General features: G+C 67.6%; 8 protein-coding genes across 8 annotated transcripts; 4 read left to right on the forward strand and 4 right to left on the reverse strand.

The window, feature by feature from the left end:
* Positions 1 to 386: 386 nt before the first annotated feature.
* EMIHUDRAFT_210912 (hypothetical protein) lies at positions 387 to 1,115 on the reverse strand (the record flags this gene model as incomplete). The annotated part of the gene is made up of 3 exons (XM_005768331.1): positions 387 to 395; positions 481 to 982; positions 1,072 to 1,115. 3 exons carry the CDS (start codon positions 1,113 to 1,115, stop codon positions 387 to 389), a joined length of 555 nt encoding a protein of 184 aa, XP_005768388.1.
* A 215-nt stretch (positions 1,116 to 1,330) lies between these two features.
* Positions 1,331 to 3,330, forward strand: EMIHUDRAFT_103032 (xylose isomerase domain protein TIM barrel; the record flags this gene model as incomplete). Its single annotated transcript, XM_005768332.1, has 3 exons — positions 1,331 to 1,796; positions 1,921 to 2,201; positions 2,311 to 3,330. The coding sequence occupies 3 exons, from the start codon at positions 1,331 to 1,333 to the stop codon at positions 3,328 to 3,330; spliced, it is 1,767 nt and encodes a 588-aa protein (XP_005768389.1).
* Positions 3,331 to 5,904: 2,574 nt separating this feature from the next.
* On the forward strand, positions 5,905 to 7,190 carry EMIHUDRAFT_356209 (hypothetical protein). The gene is made up of 3 exons (XM_005768333.1): positions 5,905 to 6,098; positions 6,247 to 6,415; positions 6,527 to 7,190. The coding sequence occupies exons 1-3, from the start codon at positions 5,975 to 5,977 to the stop codon at positions 6,888 to 6,890; spliced, it is 657 nt and encodes a 218-aa protein (XP_005768390.1). The 5' UTR covers positions 5,905 to 5,974; the 3' UTR covers positions 6,891 to 7,190.
* Positions 7,191 to 9,649: 2,459 nt separating this feature from the next.
* Positions 9,650 to 10,575, reverse strand: EMIHUDRAFT_421858 (hypothetical protein; the record flags this gene model as incomplete). Its single annotated transcript, XM_005768334.1, has 3 exons — positions 10,452 to 10,575; positions 10,239 to 10,385; positions 9,650 to 10,151 (listed from the first exon to the last, which is right to left on the reverse strand). Coding segments are annotated over exons 1-3 (726 nt in total), but the record flags the coding sequence as incomplete, so codon positions are not given.
* Positions 10,576 to 12,634: 2,059 nt separating this feature from the next.
* On the forward strand, positions 12,635 to 13,110 carry EMIHUDRAFT_210918 (hypothetical protein; the record flags this gene model as incomplete). The annotated part of the gene is made up of 3 exons (XM_005768335.1): positions 12,635 to 12,660; positions 12,747 to 12,786; positions 12,967 to 13,110. The coding sequence occupies 3 exons, from the start codon at positions 12,635 to 12,637 to the stop codon at positions 13,108 to 13,110; spliced, it is 210 nt and encodes a 69-aa protein (XP_005768392.1).
* Positions 13,111 to 13,683: 573 nt separating this feature from the next.
* On the reverse strand, positions 13,684 to 16,869 carry EMIHUDRAFT_451583 (hypothetical protein; the record flags this gene model as incomplete). The annotated part of the gene is made up of 7 exons (XM_005768336.1): positions 13,684 to 14,091; positions 14,163 to 14,335; positions 14,480 to 14,545; positions 14,626 to 14,670; positions 14,752 to 14,788; positions 15,086 to 15,771; positions 16,645 to 16,869. 7 exons carry the CDS (start codon positions 16,867 to 16,869, stop codon positions 13,740 to 13,742), a joined length of 1,584 nt encoding a protein of 527 aa, XP_005768393.1. The 3' UTR covers positions 13,684 to 13,739.
* Positions 16,870 to 17,371: 502 nt separating this feature from the next.
* On the reverse strand, positions 17,372 to 18,482 carry EMIHUDRAFT_210920 (spermidine synthase; the record flags this gene model as incomplete). The annotated part of the gene is made up of 2 exons (XM_005768337.1): positions 17,372 to 17,416; positions 17,511 to 18,482. 2 exons carry the CDS (start codon positions 18,480 to 18,482, stop codon positions 17,372 to 17,374), a joined length of 1,017 nt encoding a protein of 338 aa, XP_005768394.1.
* A 152-nt stretch (positions 18,483 to 18,634) lies between these two features.
* EMIHUDRAFT_436615 (hypothetical protein) lies at positions 18,635 to 19,947 on the forward strand. Its single transcript, XM_005768338.1, has 2 exons — positions 18,635 to 19,108; positions 19,215 to 19,947. The coding sequence occupies exons 1-2, from the start codon at positions 18,853 to 18,855 to the stop codon at positions 19,727 to 19,729; spliced, it is 771 nt and encodes a 256-aa protein (XP_005768395.1). The 5' UTR covers positions 18,635 to 18,852; the 3' UTR covers positions 19,730 to 19,947.
* Positions 19,948 to 20,995: the final 1,048 nt, after the last annotated feature.

Here is a 20,995-nt window from a genome sequence, read left to right on the forward strand (position 1 = left end):
ACCCGATGGCATGAAGGTTGCAGCGAGAAGCGGCGAGAGACTGCGAGAAGAGATACGAAGAGGCAGACTCCCCAGGGTGGGCGACGGCTAGCGCATCACACTCCTCTCCTTAAAATCCCTGTGTGGTGGCGGCGTGCCGTTCTCCCATCCCTCCCTTGGCTTGTCTGTTTTCTTTCTTTCTTTTTTTTCAACCCGATCCCGAGCATCCGGCCCGCTCGCTTCTTAGCTCCCCGGCCCTGGATGTGCAGAGATTTTTAGCAATACCAAACGTTTGTCGTTTCGTGGATGTGAGAGGTTGCGGATGACTGTGCACACACCAGTCGACTCCAAGTGCTCCAAGTCGCAAGTGCTCCTCAAACGACTCGGCATGGCCACGGGACTGGCGCTCACTGGCACTAACACAGGATGAGAAGAAAAGGAACCTCATAAAGAGAACTCTTCGGTGCTCGGAGAGCCTGCGAGGCGCCGCCGAGGCGCCACCTCCATATGGCAGGCGCGGATCCGGTCCAAGAGCGGGTAGGCTGCAGCAGCGGCGTTGCCGCGCTGCACCAGCGGGCCCTGCAGCGTCCCGGTGTCCTTGTAGCCGCTCTTTTGGTAGTTGGCGACGACGCGCTCCCAGGTCTCCATGCCGGAGACGACGTGTCCGAGAGTCGCCTCGTGCGGCGTGCCACGGCCGAGCCGCACGCCATTCGGAGCGAGCGCCACAAACAGGTGAGAGGTGCGCGAGTCGGTGCCCGCGCCGGCAAACGAGAGGGTGCCGTGCCGGAACGGCATCCTGTTCGGCTCGTCCTTCAGCCGCCGCTTCTCTCCTCTCTGCCAGCGAGCGTGTACCGTTGGGTCGGCAGCCACGCCAAACTGCACGAGGAAGCCCGGGATCACCCGGTACAGAATCTGCCCGTCCAGAAAGCCAGTCCTGACCAGCTTCGAGACGCGTCTCACGCCCAGCGGAGCCAGCGACGCGTTGAGCAGGATCGTGAATGGCCTAAAGATCGTAGAGGAAGGCGTTCCCGCGATCCCTTCGAGTTTCTGCCCTGCCGTCGGCGAGGCGGCTGCCCTGCCGTCGTGTCGCACAAGACGCGCTGCTGGGCCGCGGCGGCGACGAGCAGGACGAGCATATGTGTAAGGGTTTTGTGCGATCGGGGCAGGCTGCTGCTGCCCGTGCTACATGCATGTATGGTCTATCACGGCCGCCTTACCGCCAAAGGCGCCGAATCCAACGTCAACGTATAGAGCGCTGAATAGCACAGCCACGCACGGCACAGTCCTCGTCCTCTGGCTGCGCCGGAAGCTCGTAGCCGCGCTCTTGCGCCCGCCAAGCGCCTTCCCCAACATGCCCACGTTGCGCCTCGCCAAGACGCTGTGGGGCGTGCCTGAGGCGGACGATCCAGACCTGTGGGACGAGCTCTTCGCCCGCATCAAGGCGGAGGGCTTTGACGGCGTCGAGGCCATCACGCTCACGTGGAGGACGGACCGCGACCGCTTCGTCTCTTTGCTAAAGAAGCACGGACTGCAGCTGATCTGCCAGATACACACCTCGGGCGGCGATCTCGATCCGGCGACGGGCTACGTCTACTGCAGCTCCAACAAGCTGCACGACCACCTCGCCTCGTTTGTCAAGCTGACGGCCGAAGCGAAGGCGCTCGGCGCGGTGCTTATCAACAGCCACTCTGGGCACGACTCGTGGGGCTCCGGCGACAAGGCGGTGGCCTTCTTCAAGCACGCGCTCTTGGTCGAGGCCCAGCTCGGAGTCCCGGTCGTGCACGAGACCCACCGGCAACGGCTGCTCTACTCGCCCTGTGAGCCACCGCCCACTCCCGAGCCGAGGCCACTCGGCCGCCCTGTGAGACTCGCGGCGGTGAGCTCCCCTCCCGAGCCGAGGTCGGCGGCCGCGCCTCTCACCGCCGCCGCCGCCCGCCGCAGACACCGCGGCCGAGCTCCTCTCGAAGCCCGAGCTCGCCGCGCTCAAGGTGAACGCCGACCTCTCGCACTGGTGCTGCGTGTGCGAGAAGGTCTTTGACGCCGCCGACCCGCGCGACGACTGGTGGCCCGCCACGCTGCGCCTCGTCGCCGAGCACTGCGAGTTTGTCCACGCGCGGGTCGGCCACGCGGAGGGACCGCAGGTGTCCGACCCCTCGGCGCCCGAGTTTGCGGCCGAGGTCAGCGCGCACGCCTCGTGGTGGCGGACGATCTGGGCGGCGCAGGTGCCCGCCCCGAGACACTCTCGGCCCGCCTGCTAGCGTGGTCCCCCTCGCCGCTCGCCGCTCGCCGCTCTCCCCTGGCCCCTCACCCCCCTCGCCCCTCCTCCAAAAGGCGGCCCGCCACCCTTCCGACGACGCCGCCGTGTGGGCGGAGCCAGAGCACGGCCCTCCGCCCTACCTGCAGACCCTGCCCTTCTCGCAGCAGCCAGTCGCGGACCTGTGGGAGGTGAACGCGCGCATGGCGCAGCGCGTGCGCACCGAGCACGCGGCGGCGATGCGCGAGGCCGCCGCATCCACCGCGGCGCCGCCCGCGCCGCCGCCATCCGGTCCCGACTTCATCGCGGGCGGCGACGCGGGGCGGTGGGGGATGAGCAGCTACATGGGGCCAAAGGATGGGTACGTCTTCAGGGAGCAAGGGCCGCGCGGCGCAGGCTACTACCGCGAGGGCACCGCCGCGGCACGGGCCGGTTCCGACGCGCCCGCCGGGCCCGAGCCCGCCAAGCCGGCACCGTCCGTCGGCCGCGACGGCTCGCTCCTCCGCGCAGCGATGGACGAGAACCCGGACGTTGCAGACAAGCTGGCGAGCATGATGGGAGGGGCCGTCCCGCCGGTGGCGCCGCCCGCGGGTGAGGACGAGGCGGCCGCTGCCGCCTCCGCCGAGAAGCTGCGTGCCGTCGACGAGGAGGGGGTGGCGGTGGGCGCAAGGCTGGCGGCGCAGCAGCGCGAGGGGGCCGTCGAGTTTGCGTGCGCGTCTGCGTCGGCTCCGGGAGGCGACCTCTCGCTGCTCGAGCGGTGCGTGGGCAAGATGAACCTGGGCAGCGCGAGCGGTGGCGGTGGCGCGGCCGAGGTGGCCAAGATGGTCTTCTCCGCCGGCGCTGAGCAGCTCTCTCTCGTCACGCACGTCCCGGAGAGCAAGAGGCGTGGCGTGGACGCCGCCGCCTGGACGCGTGCGGTGCTGGCTGCGATCGGAGGGAAGGTGATGTGCTCAGCGCCGCAGCCGGCACCGCTCGGCGGCGGCTCGATTGTGCTGGCCGCGGTGAGTGCGGATGGCGGCGAGCACGAGCCCGATGCCGACATGGCGCTCGGTTTGGCGGCCGCAGCGCGCTTTCTGGAGGAGGACACTCCTGCGTGATGCCACCGGGGTTGGCCTCGGCGCCCGCGCAGGTTCACACAGCCGCGCGGAGGAGTGTTTTTGCTAAGGTCCGACCTGCGATCATTACACATTAGACATTACGCCCTCTCATATACTCACATTTCTCATGAACGAGAACCGCGCGGCCTTGCGGGATTAAAAACACGGTACACACAAAATAAGCGAGCGTTTGCCGTGCGCGGTTTGGCTGTGGCCTGTTGCGGTGTGCGCCGGGCCTGCCCGCTCAAGAGGTGACATGGGCCCGAGAGGCCGAGAAGCGGGAGACGGGCGCTCCGTCTGGGACCGGGGCGGACGCGGGAAGACGGCATACGGCTTTACGCCACACCGACCCCTCCTCCGCGCCACGCACCCCCGCCCCGCCTTGGTGCACGGGACCGGGACGCCCCTCCTATGGCCCCTCCCACCACTGGGCGGGCCCCGCTGCGCCGCAGCAGGAGCAGCGCCGCCTGAGCTGCTCTTGACGCGCCCTGCGAGGCTGCGGATGCCGTCGAAAGACGTAGACAGCACTAGAGGTGACGGCGTGAGGAGGATCGGACGGCGCCGCCGGGGCCTGCCCCCGCGCCGCCCATCCGCTCCAGCCCGACTGGAGGTTGCAGCGACCCGAGGCTGAGGGGCTGCTGCCGAGGGCGCCCCACACCCTGCCTGCAACGCGCCAACCCGCCTCGTTGCTGTCACGGCGGGGCGCGGAGGCGAGCAGGGTGGCGGGTAGCCTCGTCGCCCCTTCAGAGCGAGGCGCCCTTGCAGGCAGCCCGCCGCCGCTCGCCACCGCCGCCCGTGTTGTGGGCGCAAGCCCCGCCCTCTTGACCTGCTTTCTGGCCGGCGGCGGCACCTCAAAGAGATCGCGGCGGCCCACACCCGACAGCAGCCTCCGTTGCACGGAGCGCAGTCACTCGGTGCTGGAGGCAATGGAGCAGTCCGCCGAGTACCCTACCAGGCCGGTGGCTCGTCTGGCGCAGCATGAGGCACTCGCCAGCTCGTGGCGAGTAGAGCTCCACCGTCCAATCTCGCGCATCACGTGGAGTCGCTCCGGGAAGCCCGACCGAACGCACGTCAAATGGCAGCAGGCCACAGAGGGTGCGCAGGTCACAGTCTCCCTTGTACTCGACGCACATGGTAGGGCGGCCAAACGCACCTCTGCCAGCCTCGCCAGCCTCGCCGGCCTGAAAGAAGTGTCGCCACGAGGCAAACTGCGGAGGGTCACCGTCCGGGAAGGGCCGTTCGCTCCTAATGGAGGAGGCGCGCCCGCTGCACTGGATCGACGCCGTGAGGACGCCAGAGGACGGATCATAAGCCACCGAGGAGCGGATGACATCTCCCCGCTTGATGTTGTCTACGACTTTCCCGCACAGCGCCCGGCTCTCGCCCGCCTCTCCTTCCCAGTAGTACTGCGCCTGCAGCGCCCATGCCTCCTCCTCCGACCAGTGCGCCGCTCCCCCAGCCTCGCTCGATGAGAGCACTCGGCCGGTCATCAGTTGCGGCACGATCTGGTTCATTCGACGCCCGTGCAGCGGACACCTCCCTTCAGGCCCATAGGCATTGAAGCTCAAGTCTCCCCAGATGTACACCGTGTGCGTCGACGCGTCAAACGGGCTGCCTGCCTCGGCCGGGTGCGGCGGGCAAATAAACTCGAAGGTCAGCTCCCAGCTCTGGCTCGAGGGCGGCAGCCGATGCTCCTCACTGCGTGGTGGCCGCAGGATGACACGCAGCTCGTCGTCCAGCCAAGAGGAGCTAGCCGTTGCCCATACACCACCGCAGAACCAGCACAGCTCCACCCTGTGCACGTGGCCTGCATCGGGGCAAGTTGTGACGCGAAAGAAGCTGCAGGCGCGCCCGCGCACCTCGGAGGCGTGAGCGGGCAGCTCGGTGCCGTGGTGGTGGGCAAAGGCCACGAACGCATGCCCTGTCCAGCTGTGCTCGCGGTGGCACCCAACAAGGCGATAGTGGTGATGCAACGCGCCGTCGTCCGCCACCCAACATAGGATGGTCTCGTGCGATGGCGAGCAGCCAGCCTGGCTCGCGACAAAGTCGATCACAACGGGATCCGGCGCCTCCACCTCGATTGACACGAGTGAGTCGCGAGAGAGATCGCCGAATGGGTAGAGTGCAGGTGGGTCGAATGAGCGTCGCTTTGCCCGCGTGATGTGGTGCTTGACGGTCATTCGGCCGTTCTCGGTTGTGGGAGACGGTGAGACGCTCTTGTGAACCCCTGTTTAACTAACTGGCTAACCTATTGCATCAGATCTCGCTCGCCGCTGCCGTAGCGACGGCCGCACTCCCGCACAGAACTCTGTCTGGTATAGCCCCAGCCGACTCCGCGTGAACTCTCGAGGGATCTCGAGTTGCGGAGCTGCTCGGTACGATGTTCACACCGAGTAGCTGGGAGTGCCTGCGGCTATAGCAGACAGCACAGAACTGCTCAAAGTCGGAAACGAACGCGCGGAGCGTGTTTTTCTTTTTTAACCGGTTCTTTGGCCGATGCGTGCCAAGATTCCGATCATAACTCGATGAAGATCTCCGGGAACCTGCATTTCTCTTTTCGGACACGCTGGCAGGCAAGAGCGAAAATAGCTGGCGCCGCGGCGCTGGGACAGTGTGTAGAACATCTCCCCCCCCCCCATCTTCGATGAACATCTTTCGATTCCTCGGCGACATGAGCCACATCCTGAGCTTCCTGCTGCTGCTCCACAAGATTGTTGGCGGCAAATCTGCCGCCGGAATCTCGCTGCGCACCGCAGAAATGTATGCAAGTGCGTCGCGCGCTGCTCGCTGTAGCTGCCCGCCAGCCCGTTGGACGGAGCCGCAATCCTACGGAGCCTGCGCGCTCTGATCCCGACTGCTGCTTCACGCGCGCGCGCTCTGTCTCTGTGACCATCTTCCCCGCGCGCCGCTGCGCAGTCGTCTTCTGCACGCGTTACATTGACCTGCTGTGGAACTTTGCGTCGCTGTACAACTACCTGCTGAAGCTCCTCTTTATCGGCGCCTCGCTCACCATTGTCTACTTCATGCGATACGGCCCGTCGCAGAAGGCCACCTACAATGCCGACGAGGATGCCTTCCCCGTGCAGTGCGCGGCAGCCGCCCAGCGCCCTCAGCTCTTGCCGCATTTCCTCCGTCGCCGTCGGCTCACGTGTCCTCGCCCCCTCCGGCGCAACGGCGGTGCTGCCTGCTGCCGCAGGTACCTGATCGCGCCGTGCGCCGTCCTCGGCGTCCTCATCAACCAGGACCACTCGTCTCCGTTTGAGATGGTCTGGGCCTTCTCCATCTACCTCGAGGCCGTCGCCATCCTGCCGCAGCTCTTCCTCCTGCAGAAGCAGGGCGAGGTAGAGAACCTGACCTCGCACTACGTCTTTGCGCTCGGCGCCTACCGCGCCCTCTACCTGCTCAACTGGATGTTTCGCTTCATGACGGAGCCAGACTACCAGCAGCGGATCGTCTGGCTGTCGGGGCTCGTGCAGACGGCGCTCTACTGCGACTTTTTCTACCACTACTACCAGTCAAAGAAGGGCGGCCTCAACAAGTCGGTCAAGCTGCCCGTGTAGCCGTGTCCAGGGCGGGGGCCGCGAGCCTTCTCGCGAGGGCGGGGACCCGGGTAGGCAGCCGCTCGTGTGCGGAGCAAGCGGGTGGCGGGGTGGGGCGGCGGGCGTGGCCGCCGCCCCGCCCGGCCTTGCTCCCGCCTCCCGGCCGCTTCCCGGAGTACCACACGCGTCGAACCACACATGCGTGCGAGTTGCTGTGAGTGAGAGAGAGCGAGAGAGCGAGAGAGCGAGAGATCGAGCGGAGGGGACGAGAGGACGGCGCGCGAGCGAGGAACCGCGACCACTTATTATTTCGACATTTTTTTTCTGAGGCACAACACACGTATGTGCACATACACGGGGTAGACGCTTGGTGCCTCCTTCAAGATGGACTCCAATGAAAGCTGTGCTGTGAGCCCTTCCGCCGCGACCTCCGTCGAGCTGGTCGACGCTAGCAACGTGCGAGCAGCATTAAACTTCCGCCCGAGCGCGGCTCAGCTCTCCTCGGCCATCGCCACGTGTGCCCATGGCGGTGGCACGAGCGGTCCTAGCATCATCATCGTTGCGCGTGACGGAGGCCACAACGGTCTACAGGCGGCGCGGAAGCTCTGTCCGTGCGGCCGCATCGTTGAGGTCTTTTCAGGGCGCCGCTGGGCCGCAGACGATGCGATAGTTCGAGACGTTGGTTGGTGGGCGGCGCGTGGAGCGAGCGGAGTCCGAGTCGTCACGAGCGACAAGCTCCTGCAACAGCGAGTCCGGCACGGTGCTCGCGGTGGAGGCAGCGGCAGGCCCGGCGGAGGTGGCGACGCCGAGCCAAAGGGGCCTGCCTGTGGGCTAGTTGTCGAGGCTAGTGAGGTCTTTGCCGGGCGGCTCAACATGGCGGGCGGCTCCAGCTGCGCCGTGGGCGAGGCGGAGAGCACCGCTGACGAGTACTTGGAGTACGTCCGGACGCAGCCACACCCGCCCAACACGGCTAAGACGTTCAAGCGGGCGCGTGCCGGCATCACGGGGCGACAAGTCGCGCGAAGCCGAAAGCGATAGCCGGGCGGCGCGAGTCCGCTGTCTCTGTACGTCTCTGCGGATGACTCTGCACACTGGCTCCGGTACTGTCCGCTAGCTCTCTGCCACACGGCATTTACACATTTTACGTACACCCTCCGCGCGCCCGCGCTCTGGCGGGTGGCGATCTCTGTGGCGCGTGGCGGTCTATCGTGTCGTGGGCTCGTGGGGCGGTGGGGGGGGGTTCGTCTCCGGGCCTCCCGCGCGCTGGGGCGCTTCGTCCTTTTGAGCACACGTTTTGGAGACGCGGCCCGGATCCTCCCGCTGTCCTCTGTACGGGCCCTGTGGGGGACTGGCCCGAGAGACAATTATCAATTAAATGTGATACGCCGCCTAGAAAGAAGTTTCTCCGAGACCTCGCGAGCGGGCAGGTATTCACACCCCGGCAGTGTGGTTTGGGCCGGGCAGGGCAGTGTGGGTTTCACACCCGGGGCAGGTAGGGGACCGGGCAGGGCAGTTGTGCGGCAAGTGTATGTGCGGACAGGGCAGCATACGGTGCAGGGCACAGGGCAGGGCAGGGCAGGGGCAGTTCGGTTGGGGTCATAATTGATTAATATAGGGCAGTTGGGGTCATAATTGATTAATATACACAACGATAAATAGAGCTCGGCGCACTGAATACACAGAACACTGTCTCCTCAGATACTGACGTAGAGAGTGTGGTGTGTGCGGTTCTCGTGTGGCGCGTTTGCGGAGAGACGAGCCATCCCGCCAAATACAGCTCTCACACGCGTACGCACTGCGAGCTTGCAATGGCACAAGGACAAAGGCGCGCGCCCTTCGCCCCCCGCGTCGCGCCCAGCGCGTTCTCCCGCCTCTACGGCTTTAGCGCTGAGCCGCGCCCCCTCGCCCTCTCCGCCTCCCCTCCTCTAGATCTCTAGATCGCGGGTCGCGAGTACCGTCTCCTAAGGGCTGGGCGCCCACGGGCGGCGAGTCCGCCCGAGGCACACACCCACACACCCGACGGGCCTCCTCACCCGATGACGAGGCCCGTGCGCGCATCCACCCGGTGGCTCTTGCCCGTCACCGAGTCTGTGATCTCGAGCACCTGTTCACGGCCGGAGGTGTGAAGAGGCGCCGCTCACTCTCCCGCCACCGAGAGGCGGCTGGTCTCGGCTGGTCTCGAGCGGACGTTGTTGTCAAAGCCGAGCTTGTGCAGCCTGTCGGGCGGCTTGGTCGCGCGGGGCGGCGCCACCACCTCCAGCTCGCTGCCTTCCGCGCTGCCGAGGCTGCTGCTGCGGCGGGCCGGCTTCTGCTCTCTGCGCAGCTCCTCCTGCCGCCCGCGAAGCGCCTCGACGACCTGGCCCGGCTCTCTGCGGCGCTGCTGCAGCCGCTCGCGGAGCGCCTCGATGACGCGCCTCGCCTGTGGCGCGGGGCAGGGCAGTGGGCGGGGGGGAGCATACGCAGCATCAGCGGTGGCAGGCCCTCCTCCCTCTGCCCTCTGCTGTCCCAATAGGCCCCGTAGCCTCTCCTCCCCCTCCTCCCTCCTAGAGACGCGGTACCCGCGCGCCTGGACCCTGGCTCGCAGCGCCTCCACCTCCTCCGCCTCCGCAGGCGTGGTGACCAGCTCTCGCGCGAGATCGACTAGCTCGCGCCCCGTCGCGAACCTGGCGCACCGAGATCAAAAGGGTCTGGGGACGGAGTTGTGGGAGAGGAGGACGCTTGGGTGCAGCATGGGTGCGCGCCTGAACCAGGCGAGCCGGCTCCGTCTCTCGCACGCGTCCGCCTCCTCGAAGGTCGCGAAGTGCGCGCCGGTGATGTCGCACCGCCAGCCGAGAGAAGAAGCCTCCTCTCCACGCTGCCCTCCTCCACGCTGCCCTCCTCCACGCTGCCCTGCCGCGCTCGCCGCGCCCTCGAGCGCACCCTGCGCCACGACACAGCTGATCTCGGCCGGCGGCGGCGCGTCGGGCGAGTCGGGGGACTGGAGAGACACCCTCGGGCAGGCACCGCTGGTGGCAGTCCCTTCCTCGCCGCCGGCCACCGCCGCCGCAGCCTCCTCCGCCGCCTCCGCCCCTTCCGGCCCTACCGGCTGCCGCTCGCCGGGGCTCTCGCTAGCGCCGGCAGCGGCACTCGCCAGCGGCCGCGGCTCTCGCCCGGGGTCGGTGGCGTCGACGATGGCGGTGGCGGTGGCGGTGGCGGTGGCGGTGGCGTCGACGGCTTGCCTGCCCGCCGGCAGCGGCACTGCCTCTGGCGCGGCCCACGGCGCGTTATGCCAAGCATCGATACCTGGCGGAAGGGGGCGGGGAGAAGAAGTAGAGGAGGGTGTGTGTGTTCAGCTTCTCACGGGCGGCGGAGGCGGAGAGGAGGCGGCACCGAGCAGCGCGAGCGTCTCCTCGGGCAGGTAGGTTGCGAATGTGGCCCTCCCCTCCCTCTTCTCCTTGACGAGGAGCACCATCTCGCGCACCTCCGACGAGAAGAAGAGCTTGGCCACCGCCCAGAGCCGCGACGCGAGAGGCGTGCCTGCTCACAGCTACAGCCGTAAGAGAGACCTACGCCGCCGGCCTCAGCCTGTGGGCGCGAGCGTGCCCGGGTAGATGAGCGCCTTGTGCGCGCGGCCCGGGTAGTGCGCGCCGATGGTGCGACCGAACCGCTTGGCGAGGTCCATGTCCAGCTTGGAGCCGCGGTCGAGGTACAGGATGATGACCGCAGTGCCTACGAGAGCGAGAGGGTGCTGTGGAGAGAGGCCAAAAGAGCGGCGGCTGCGCGTTGTTGCGCCGTCGTTGTCAGGGTCCCTCGCATCGGCTGCGGCGAAGCCAGCCTCGAGGGTGTGCACGACGCCGAGCATGACGGCGTCGGCGGACCACTTCTTGGGTGCGAAGCGCGAGCCGTGGTAAAGAAAGACGGCGCGGCCAGCGTGGTCAAAGCCGCGGTGGGTGAAGAGGCGCGCCGCAGCAGTGGCACCGTCGCTGCCCTCGGGGCCCGGAGCCCTCGGGAGCGTCTCTTCTCGCCATTTCAGGCTCGCGATCAGCGCCGCCTCCGACCTACCGGCCGGCACAGAAGTGGCCGTGTGCTAACACAGGCCGGCACAGAGCTCGGTGTGCGGTGTGCGGCCCTAGTAGGAGGGAGATGCTACTCGCGAGCGCGCCGCTTGAAGTCGTACCGCCAATCGGCGCTGAACTGCGCCAGGGTGCGCTCGGGCATGCCCGGGAAGGCTCCGCGCATGGCCTCGACGCAGCCCGTCACATCAGCCCGACCAAGCATCTCTCGAGCGAAATGCAAATCGCAGCGCGCTACCGAGGCGGCGGCCAAGGCGGAGGAGGAGAGCGCTGCCGATTTGCAAATCGATTTTCTAGCGGCTTTAGCGACAGGCTCCGGGGCTCATGTCGCCGAGGAATCGTGGGGGGTGTTACACGTGAGAGTTGTCTCTCTTCTATACACGTGTGTCTGAGAGAGAGAGTTGTTTATGTTGTGTCTGCAGTCGTGGTACGGTCTCATGTTATCGGTGCGGCAGTCTGGATGTTTGGTGGATTGGTGGTGGGTGTCGTCACGTCATGGCCGTCATGGATGCAGACTCATGGTGTGGCGTGGTGTGCGGCGGTGGCCGGTGCGCCGCGGGCTCTGGGGGGAGGCGAGGGCCCTAGGGGGTACCCATGCGTGGGGGAGCTGGGGTCCCCCAGCCCGCCGCAGGCGCCGATTTTTTGGATTTTTTTCTTTTTTGCGCGATTGTTTACTTGTTTCCTTCGGCGTAGCGGCCATGCTATCACGCCTTGCGACAGCCTGTCGGCGCTGCTGACCGTGCCATGCTGCACAATTGATCACCTGCATAGCTCGCGGCCTTAGTATCAAGCATTCAGTGACGACCTGATCGTACGGTCAGTATCTAGATAGGAAGGTGTCCTTCCAACGTGTGCACGCTTCTGGCGCAATGCGCGTCGCCTCGGATTGGCTGGTGGCACTCTCGAGGCTATGCCTACACAGCCTCGCGCGCATGGGCAGTCAAGAGGGACCACGCACCTTCTCAGGACAGCGCCGGTGCCTCTCTCTTGGACCGGCAAACTTGGTGGTCTCGTGTCACCAATGTGGGACCAAGTGCGGCATCGCGCCATCGACAGCTCTGAACTGCGCCTCACCACTGACCGAAATTTGCGGTGTGGAGTTGGGGGGTGGGTTAGGGCGGTTAGGGGTTCGGGTTAGGGTTAGGGTTAGGGTTAGGGTTAGGGTTGGGTTAGGGTTAAAATTAGTCTCGTTGTGTCTGTATATGCCAGCGTTGCAGGGTTCTGCGCTGAGGTCTGGCCCCAGCGCCGACGAGTAAGACTCAGCCCCACACGCTGACCTAGGGTTAGGGTTAGGGTTAGGGTTAGGGTTCGGGCTAGGGTTAGGGTTAGGGTTAGGGTTAGGGTTAGTCTTGTTGTGTCTATATGCCAGCGTTGCAGAGTTCTGCGCTGGGATCTGGCCCCAGCGATGACGAGTAAGACTCAGCCCCGCACGCCGACCGCACCCCACCAAATGCCGCCTCAGGGCGCCAGCCACCTCTTACATGCGGCCGGCGCCCTCTCGCGGCAAAAGGGTCGAGCGAGCGGGAGAGTCGCGATGTCTGCGCACCCGCGTGCCGATGGGTGGCACACGCAGCCGAGAGAGGCCCTGTCACGCCGCCAGTAGCGTTCCGCACTCCCCACGCCACCAAATGCCGCCTCAGGGCGCCAGCCACCTCTTACACGCGGCCGGCGCCCTCTCGCGGCAAAAGGGTCGAGCGAGCGGGCAGAGTCGCGATGTCTGCGCACCCGCGTGCCGATGGGTGGCACACGCAGCCGAGAGAGGCCCTGTCACGCCGCCAGTAGCGTTCCGCACTCCCCACGCCACCAAATGCCGCCTCACCCTCAGGGCGCCAGCCACCTCTTACACGCCCTCTCGCGGCAAAAGGGTCGAGCGAGCGGGAGAGTCGCGCAGGAGTCGCGATGTCTGCGCACCCGCGTGCCGATGGGCGGCACACGCGGCCGAGAGAGGCCCTGTCACGCCGCCAGTAGCGTTCCGCACTCCCCACGCCACCAAATGCCGCCTCAGGGCGCCAGCCACCTCTTACGAGCGCGGGTGCTGCGTATAGTCCGTTTCCGGTGGCCACTACCGGGCTCGGTCCCCTGCGGTCGACTCGGCGGACCGGGCGGCGCGCGAAGAGCACATTGCGCGGGCCAAGGCATTGTCGCGGGCCTGTCGCGCGCTCAACCTGGCCAAGAAGGAGGACAAGTAGGCACCAGATGGGCCTCTGAGACGGGTCTTCGAGCAGGAACGCAGGCCGTTCATGCTCGCCATCAAAGCAGCTGCGTCATCCGGCGGCCGCCTGCGCTAGAAATGATCGGCGCCAGAGCCGGGAGGTGCGCGCGGTCGGTCGCGGGGGAGCGCAATGCGATGGCCTGAGCGAGGACGCCTCTGTGCGCCCGCGCGTTAGAGCCGTGTCTGGGGAGGTGAACGCGTCCTGTTGAGTGGTGGGATGTCGTGTGTGGGTGTTCGCCGCCTATATGCTCTATCCTGCGGCAAGACGGACGCGTTTTGACAATCAAAATCTACCTCAAAATTTGCGGCCGCCCCTCGAAATTTGCTGATGCCTGATCAAAATTTGCGGTGGCCCGGACGAAACCTGTGGTTTGGCCAATTAAATACTAACCCAAAACGCAATCGTGACGGATCGCAACATACGGCTCTATGTACATGCAAACGACCGTGTGAGGGGTTGTGTAACCCCCGATCACGACACACGAGCTAGGGCACCAGAGTAGCTGATCGATCTACGCAGCGACTTAAATGAAGTTGTTTCGTGCGACTTGAGAGTTGAGTATTTTCGCGTGCGACAAATTATTTCAGCCTGCCGGCCTCTCCCCGTCAGACCAGCCGCGACGCCGACCCGTTCCAGAGCGACGGGGGCCACATCCGGCGCCGCATGTCGGGCGTCTCCGTGCTGCGCGCCGCGCTGCTCGCGGCCGACTCGAGCTCCCACTTTTCCCACTCGCTCGCGCTGGGCACCTGGCACGGGACGGCCGCCTCGATTGCGGCGGCGACGTCGGCGATGGAGGCGGCGAGCATGTTGCGCGAGGAGGAAGGGTTGAAGCTGATCGAGATGACCTCAGGGATCGTGCACGAGAGGAGGCGCGCGGCGTACCGCAGCTCCACGTTTGCGCGGCGCAGCACGCCGGCGGCGCCCGGGTTCGACGCGTCCAGCGTCTTGTCGAGCGACCTATGGAGTTTGGCGTGGGTCGTGCGAGAGGATGCGTGGCGGCGATGTCTCGACAGGGCCGGAGGTCTCACGAGAGGTAGTTGGCGGCGTTGGCAAAGTCGTACGCCTGCGGCTTGCCGGCGAGGTTGACGCCGACGATGGGCACCCTCGCCTCGATGGCAGTCACCATCTCGAGCAGGCAGTACGGCCGCGTGAGCACCGACTCGGACTGGACCAGCAGCAGCACCTCCGACTCGCGGACGGCCTAGGCCACAGCGGCGGCGCGCGTGGGCAGAGTGCCGCCGCGCCGCGGGGGATGGGCGGGCCTGGTGATCTTGCTCTCCGACAGCCCCCGGGTGAGGCTGAGGCGGGGGAGGGGGTGGGGTGCAGTCGAGGGGCGTGGGCGGGCCTGCTGCAGCAGCCGCAGGTCGCGCAAATCGTCGCTGTCGAGGAAGCACTTGCGGCCGAGAAGCACCTGTGCGTGCGGCCGGGCGTGAGGAGGCGATGTGCACCGCCCCTCCCTCCCTCCTTCTCTCCTCTCTCGCTCCGCCGCACCTCGAGCTCCGTCTGCAGGAAGCGAGCCTCCATCGCCGCCTCCACCTTGTAGTGCGAGATGAAGGCCGCCCACCGCTTAGGGCCGGGAGGCGGCGACGGCGCGGGCGGCGGCGCGCTCCGGTCGACTGAGTTGGGCCGCCCAAACAGCCGCGAGACTGTGAGACTGGAGGTGGGAAGCCCGCCCACCGAGCTTCCCGCGGAGCTGCCCGCCCGTCCCTCATTCTCCACCTCGCCGGCCGCGCCTTCCCGCGAGCCTTCCCGCGAGAGAGCCGCCGACAGCCTCGCGCCCGCCGCCGCGCCCGCGGCGGTGAGCCACTGCATCGCGGCGGTCGCCCGGTTGGGCTGGCCCCTGGGAGGCGAAGAGGCCCCGGGGGGGGGGGGGGTCGGAAGGCAGGCGGCGAGCGAGTCTGGCCGTGCCGTGCTGAGTGCTGTCTCGCTCGGCGTGAGAGGCGCGCGCCACCTCTGCAGCTCGAGCTCCGCCTCGTCCTTGTCCTCGTCCTTGTCCTCGCTGTCGCCGTCGAGCGGCGCGCCGCCCACCCCGTACTGCAGCGGGCCGAGGTAGCCCGAGACCTCTCCCCGCGCCCGCGGCGACTGCTGCGACGACGCGTGGCGGGGCTCGTGAGAATGGCGAGACAGCGCCGCGGAGAGCTCGCGCGGACGCGCCTTTGCGCAGCGCGGACCGGCGGCGAGACGGCCGAGCGCGGCGAGCGCGACGAGCAGGAGGAGGGCGGACGCGGCCAGCGCGACGGGCGGCGGCGCGCCCAGGCCGTGCGTGCCGGCATGCGGGGGCGAGGGCTCGACGCGCCGCGTGGTCGGCTTGCTGATCTCGACGACGGCGACCCCGAGGAGGCGCGACGCCGCATCGGCAGAGCCGAGGCTGCGGGCAAAGGCTGCGGCGACGGCTTTGTACGTCGAGCCGCTCGGCACGCGCACGTCGACGCGGAGGCGGACGCGCGCCGTCTGCGCCGCTGCGCCGGCAGGGTGCGCTCCGCCGCCCAGCCCCTCCTGCTCCTCGCCCTCCTCGCCGAGGCCCTCCTCGGCGTCGCTCAAGCGGCGCGCGGCGGCTTGCACGACCAGCGCCACGTGGTCGGATGCCACGCCGCACGCCTCGGCGATGGCCCGCCGCAGTGCCTGCTGCCTGTCGCCCTGAAGCTCCGAGGCGGAGGCGGCAACCGTCATCTCAAAGTGGAGATAAAGCAGCGGCGTCGGCGGCGGCGGCGGCGGCATTGCTGTTGCCGTTGGCGGCGGCCGGTGCCACGCGGCTGTCGGAGAGGGCGACAGAGGCTGCGGCTGCGAGAGCTGCTGCTGCTTCGGTGGCGGTGGCGGTGGCGGCGGTGGCAGTGGCGGAGGCAGCGGCGGCGGCGGCGGCGGCGGCGGCGGCGGCAACGGCGGCGGCGGCAATGGCGGCGGCGGCAACGGCGGCGGCGGCAACGGCGGCGGCGGCGGCATTGGCGGCGGTGGCGGAGGCGGTGGTGGCATGTTTGGAAACCCCTCTGGCACGTGCGGTGGCGGCGGAGGGGGCGGGCTTGATGGCGGCGGGGGGTTGGGCGGAGGCGGAGCAGGCGGCGGCGGCGCGGGCGGAGGCGGAGCAGGCGGCGGCGGCGCGGGCGGCGGCGGATTTGGCGGAGGCGGCGGAGGTGGGAGCGGCGGCGCTGGAGAGGGCGGGGGCGGCGGCATCGGTGGTGGCGGCATCGGCGGCGGCGGCGGCGGTGAGGGCGGCGGCGGTGGAGGCGGCATCGGCGGAGGCGGCGGAAGCGGAGTCGGCGAGGGCGAGGGCGGCGGTGGCAGTGGTGGTGGCGGCGGAGGCGGAGGCGGCGCCGGCAAAGGTGGCGGCGGATTGGGCGGCGGCGGCGGCGGCGGCAGGTAGCGCTTGCCGCAATCGCCGCAATCCTCGCCGTAGTCGCAGAGGGCCAGCGTCGCACCGCTCCCGCCGTCGTCGCACACGCCATTCTTCGCGTGGAAACAGTGGTCGCTGCAGAGAGGGTGGTCTTGTGAGATCGGCGGAGGCGGCGGCCGTACATGGAACCCCCAGGAGCGCGGCGGCGGCGACGGAGTCGCAAAAGGATCGGACCGCGACGGGGGCGGCGGCGACCGCACTGCCCCACCAAAACCAAAGCCCCACTCAGCGGCGGCAGCCGAGAGAGTTGCAATGCCAGCCGGCGGCGGAGGCGGCGAGGCGGCAAAGCCCCACGACTGCGGTGGAGGAGGAGAGAAGAGGAGCCACTGTCGGGCGGTGGCTTGCATAACCCGACGTCAAGCCGCGACGGTGAGTGGCGGGGTCTGAATCGCCCCTGACTAACCTGGGTGACTAGCAAGGCGGCGCGGGGTGCCAGAGGGCTCTCAGTCTCGCCAACCGAGGCCCTGTGAAGAGGCCCCCCTGGCTTGAAGCGCCTCTCCAGGCCTCGCTTTCGCTCTCGTGCGCGACGCTGGCCAGGCCATGTAGGTGCGCGCTGCCGCCCAATCGACGCGCTCCCCCGCCCAACACCCCTGCCCGCCGGGCAGCGCGCCATCCAGATGGCCGCCCCGACCCTCACTTCCGGCTGCGCGCCCACGCTCGGCCAGCAGGGCCGCCGAGCGCATCGCGGCTGTTATAGTTGGCCGGTCGTCGGAGACGCGAGGATCTGCCGGCACATCCCGCCACGGTACCTACCACGGCACCTCTGAACGCGCGGTGGCGGTGGCGAGACTGTCTCAAGAAATCCGTGGATGTCGCCACAAGAAATCCGTGCTGTTCGGCAATCAGCCGTCACCTCTCCCGTTCCCCTGTGTCCCTGATCGTCCTTACAAGATCCTGCTCGTGCAGGTGGGGACCCTGTCCTTCTCCCACCCCTCGTTTGGCGTGCCCGTTTTATTTTTATTTTTTATTTTTCACCTCTCCCAACCACCCCGTAGCCATACGGCCGCAGCCCTCCGCTCATGACCCTCGCCTCCCTCTGGCGCGCCTCGTCGTCGTCCTCGGAGAGCGGCTCGTCGCGCCCTCCCACAAAGTGGAAGCGCTCCATGGCGGCCTCGAGCCCGAACGCGCCGCACGCAGCGCGCGCCTCTGGCCGCGAGCGCACCGCGTCCAGCAGCTGCGCGTGCCACTCGTCGAGCTCGCGCATTTCGCCGTCGTGGCAGACGGCGATCAGGTTCTGCGTGCTCTCGCACTCGAGCGTGTAGACGCACCCGAAGCGCGCGGCGAGCCTCCGGAGCAGCCGCCGGCAGACGTAGTAGTCTGGGTCCTCCCTGTCGCCCGTGTGCAGGTTGACGAGCAGGAGGCCCCGCGGGCCGAGGATGGCCTTGGCGTCGTCCAGCGTCGAGCCCTCCTGCGTGCTCCGGCAGAGGCCGTTGGCGTCGAACGCGTCGAGGATGACGACGTCAAACGGCCGGCGCGTCGCCTCGCCGCCGCCGTCCGCCTCGGCGCGCTCGCGCTCGCGGCGCAGCACGGCCGCGCTGTCGCCCGGCTCCGCGGTGCAGCGTGACTCACCGAGGGCCAGGCCAAAGTACTTGGCCGCCGCCGTGATTACCTCCGGATCGATGTCGACCGAGTGCACGTGGCACGCAGCCTCCGCGGCGCAGAGCACGCGGGCGATGCTGCCGCCGCCGAGGCCGAGAAGCAGCACGCGCGGCGAGGCCGAGCACGGGCCGAGGCCCAGCCAGGCCAGGCTCAGCAGGCTCATCGCCTGCACCAGCTCGAGCGGCTGGGCCAGGGAGAGTGTCCCGTCGGCGAGCAACCGAACCTCTGACTGGCAGTGGCCGTTGAGCGCGAGCGTGCGGAGCCCGCCGTCGTCCTCGACGGTGAGGCGCGAGCCGGTGACCGTGGTCGTGACGGCGTGCAGCAGCTTCCTGGCGCGCGTGGTGGGCGGCCGGCGAGGCATTGCTGCGGCGGCGTTGACTAGGGTCTTGTCGCGCGTTTTCTTTTTTCCATCTCCGGTTTTGGGGGTTTGGGCGTTGTTAGCAGGGCTAGACGGTCGCTCACTCTGCCCCTGCGGCCGCTCACTGTTTCTTTTCGCGAGTCTAGAGGCGCCGAGTCTAGGACAGATCGAGCACTCCACAGGTCTGGAGCTGGCACACACAGCTTCCAACCCGGCCCCCCTCCCGCCCCCGCACGCCCCACCCGGCGACCCTCTCGCGCCGCCCCCGCCGCCTCCGCCCGCGCAACAACGCCCACGCCCCTGGCGGACCCTCGCGCTCTCTGCGTTTCGCGTTAATCACCCGGGCGCCGCCGCCACGCACCGCAGGACAGCCATGCAGATCTTCGTCAAGACGCTGACCGGCAAGACCATCACGCTCGAGGTCGAGCCGTCCGACTCGATCGACAACGTCAAGGCCAAGATCCAGGACAAGGAGGGCATCCCGCCCGACCAGCAGCGCCTGATCTTCGCGGGCAAGCAGCTCGAGGACGGCCGCACCCTCTCGGACTACAACATCCAGAAGGAGTCGACCCTGCACCTGGTCCTCCGCCTGCGCGGCGGCATGCAGATCTTCGTCAAGACGCTGACGGGTGCGCCTCGCGCCCGGGCGCCGCGCTCCCGCCGCCGCCCTTCCTTGCGCGCGATCGTGCAGCGCGCCGACGGCCGACGAACGCCCAATCCGCCCCTTGCGCTCAGGCAAGACCATCACGCTCGAGGTCGAGCCGTCCGACTCGATCGACAACGTCAAGGCCAAGATCCAGGACAAGGAGGGCATCCCGCCCGACCAGCAGCGCCTGATCTTCGCGGGCAAGCAGCTCGAGGACGGCCGCACCCTCTCGGACTACAACATCCAGAAGGAGTCGACCCTGCACCTGGTCCTCCGCCTGCGCGGCGGCGTGGCAATGCTTGACACCAAGGCTGAGTTTGACAAGGCGCTCGCAGACGCGGGCGACAAGCTCGTGGTTGTCGACTTCACCGCGTCGTGGTGCGGCCCGTGCCAGAGGATCGCGCCCGTCTTCGCCGCGCTGGCCGATGAGATGCCCGACGTCGTCTTCGTCAAGGTCGACGTCGACGAGAACGACGAGGTGGCTTCGGACTGCGGCATCTCGTCCATGCCGACCTTCCAGTTCTACAAGTCTGGCGCCAAGGTGCATGAGTTCTCCGGCGCGTCCGAGGAGAAGATCAGGGATGCGATCAAATCATTCAAGTGAGCTCGCACCATCGACTGCAGCCGCAGCGGCGAGGAGGCGTGGGAATGGGCCCATTGTCGGTTCGAGTCGCGTTCGGCGGGGAGCTGCGGTGTCGCCCCCTGTGCGCTCTGTGGCTGTGCGCAGTGCGGTGGGGGACCGCGTGTCTAGAGCTGACCTGTCTGCGTCTCTCACTCTCTGAAAAACACAAGATTGCGCGAGACGCAGCGACGGAGAGATGCAAGATGGAAAAACGCGAGCAACTCCGTGCACGCGTATTCTTTGTGGCCTCGGATTGGGGGCATGTTGTGCGAGTATATGGGACAAAAGCGTCGAAAATGTCCCAAAAAGCGTGTCTCGAGTTTGTTGCAGCCCCACAGCTGGCGCGCGCTGCCAGGAAGCACCGCTCGCGTGTCGGCCGCACTCCCTGGCACCCAGGGAGTGCGGCCGACCGACCAGACCGATTAGGCTCGACGCCGCGCTCGCTGTGGGGCTGCAACAAACTCGCCGCCGAGCGTGCCATCGAAGGCGTCCCGTCGGAGGTGATGGAGTGTGAGACCTGAGGCTGCGGAGGTGACGCCTGAGGTACCGGCCCGTGCACAGCGACTCAGCCGGCGACCGCCACGGGCTCAGACGAGACCTGTCGACGCGTTCCGGCTCAGCTTCACCATGGTCCTCGGGCGTCTGTCGACGTCAGGACCACCCATACAGCTTGCGGGTTTGAGGTCGCAAGAGCCAAGATGGTGGCGTTTGGACATCCCAACCATCACACAAGACAGCCTGTAGGTGATGGCGGGACGGCGCAGTGTTTGTGGCACTCGGCAGTAGGCACCCGCGGCACGGCCCCGCTGTCGGCTCTCGCGGGCTGCAGAACCGGCCCCAGAAGGGGACGTTCCGGGCGAGTGTGGCAGCTCCTTCGCTAGTATGGGCACCCTCTATCATAGCACTACTGATCCTGGTCATTAGAGCTGCCAGGGATAGCGTCAGGAGCCGGTAGGAGTCAAAACCCCTCATATTTGAGACATCGTGTCCCATATACTCGCACAACATGCCTGGGAGCGCCGCACACACTGCTCGGTACCCCCCCTGCACATCTAAAGTCATCCCTGCTGCTAGGGGGGGGGGGGGGGGTCTGACCCCCCCAGCAGCAGAACACTGCTGCTGGGGGGGGGGGACCGGCCCCCCCTCCCCAAAAATGGGGGGTTTTTGTAGATATGGGGGGGGGGTACCCACCAGGGGGGGGGGCGCTCCCTGGGCTGTGTTGTGATTTTATGGGAGGCGCGGGCCCCA

The sequence above is a fragment of the Emiliania huxleyi genome (assembly GCF_000372725.1).
Source record: "Emiliania huxleyi CCMP1516 unplaced genomic scaffold EMIHUscaffold_46, whole genome shotgun sequence".
NCBI classification, from domain to species: Eukaryota; Haptophyta; order Isochrysidales; family Noelaerhabdaceae; genus Emiliania; species Emiliania huxleyi.

Coding starts and splice junctions, on each gene's coding strand:
- EMIHUDRAFT_356209 (XM_005768333.1), top strand. CDS start 5,975: ATGAACATCTTTCGATTCCTCGGCGACATGAGCCACATCCTGAGCTTC. Junction 6,099..6,246: donor CACCGCAGAAATGTATGCAA/GTGCGTCGCGCG, acceptor GCCGCTGCGCAG/TCGTCTTCTGCACGCGTTAC. Junction 6,416..6,526: donor GAGGATGCCTTCCCCGTGCA/GTGCGCGGCAGC, acceptor CTGCTGCCGCAG/GTACCTGATCGCGCCGTGCG.
- EMIHUDRAFT_436615 (XM_005768338.1), top strand. CDS start 18,853: ATGCAGATCTTCGTCAAGACGCTGACCGGCAAGACCATCACGCTCGAG. Junction 19,109..19,214: donor CTTCGTCAAGACGCTGACGG/GTGCGCCTCGCG, acceptor CCTTGCGCTCAG/GCAAGACCATCACGCTCGAG.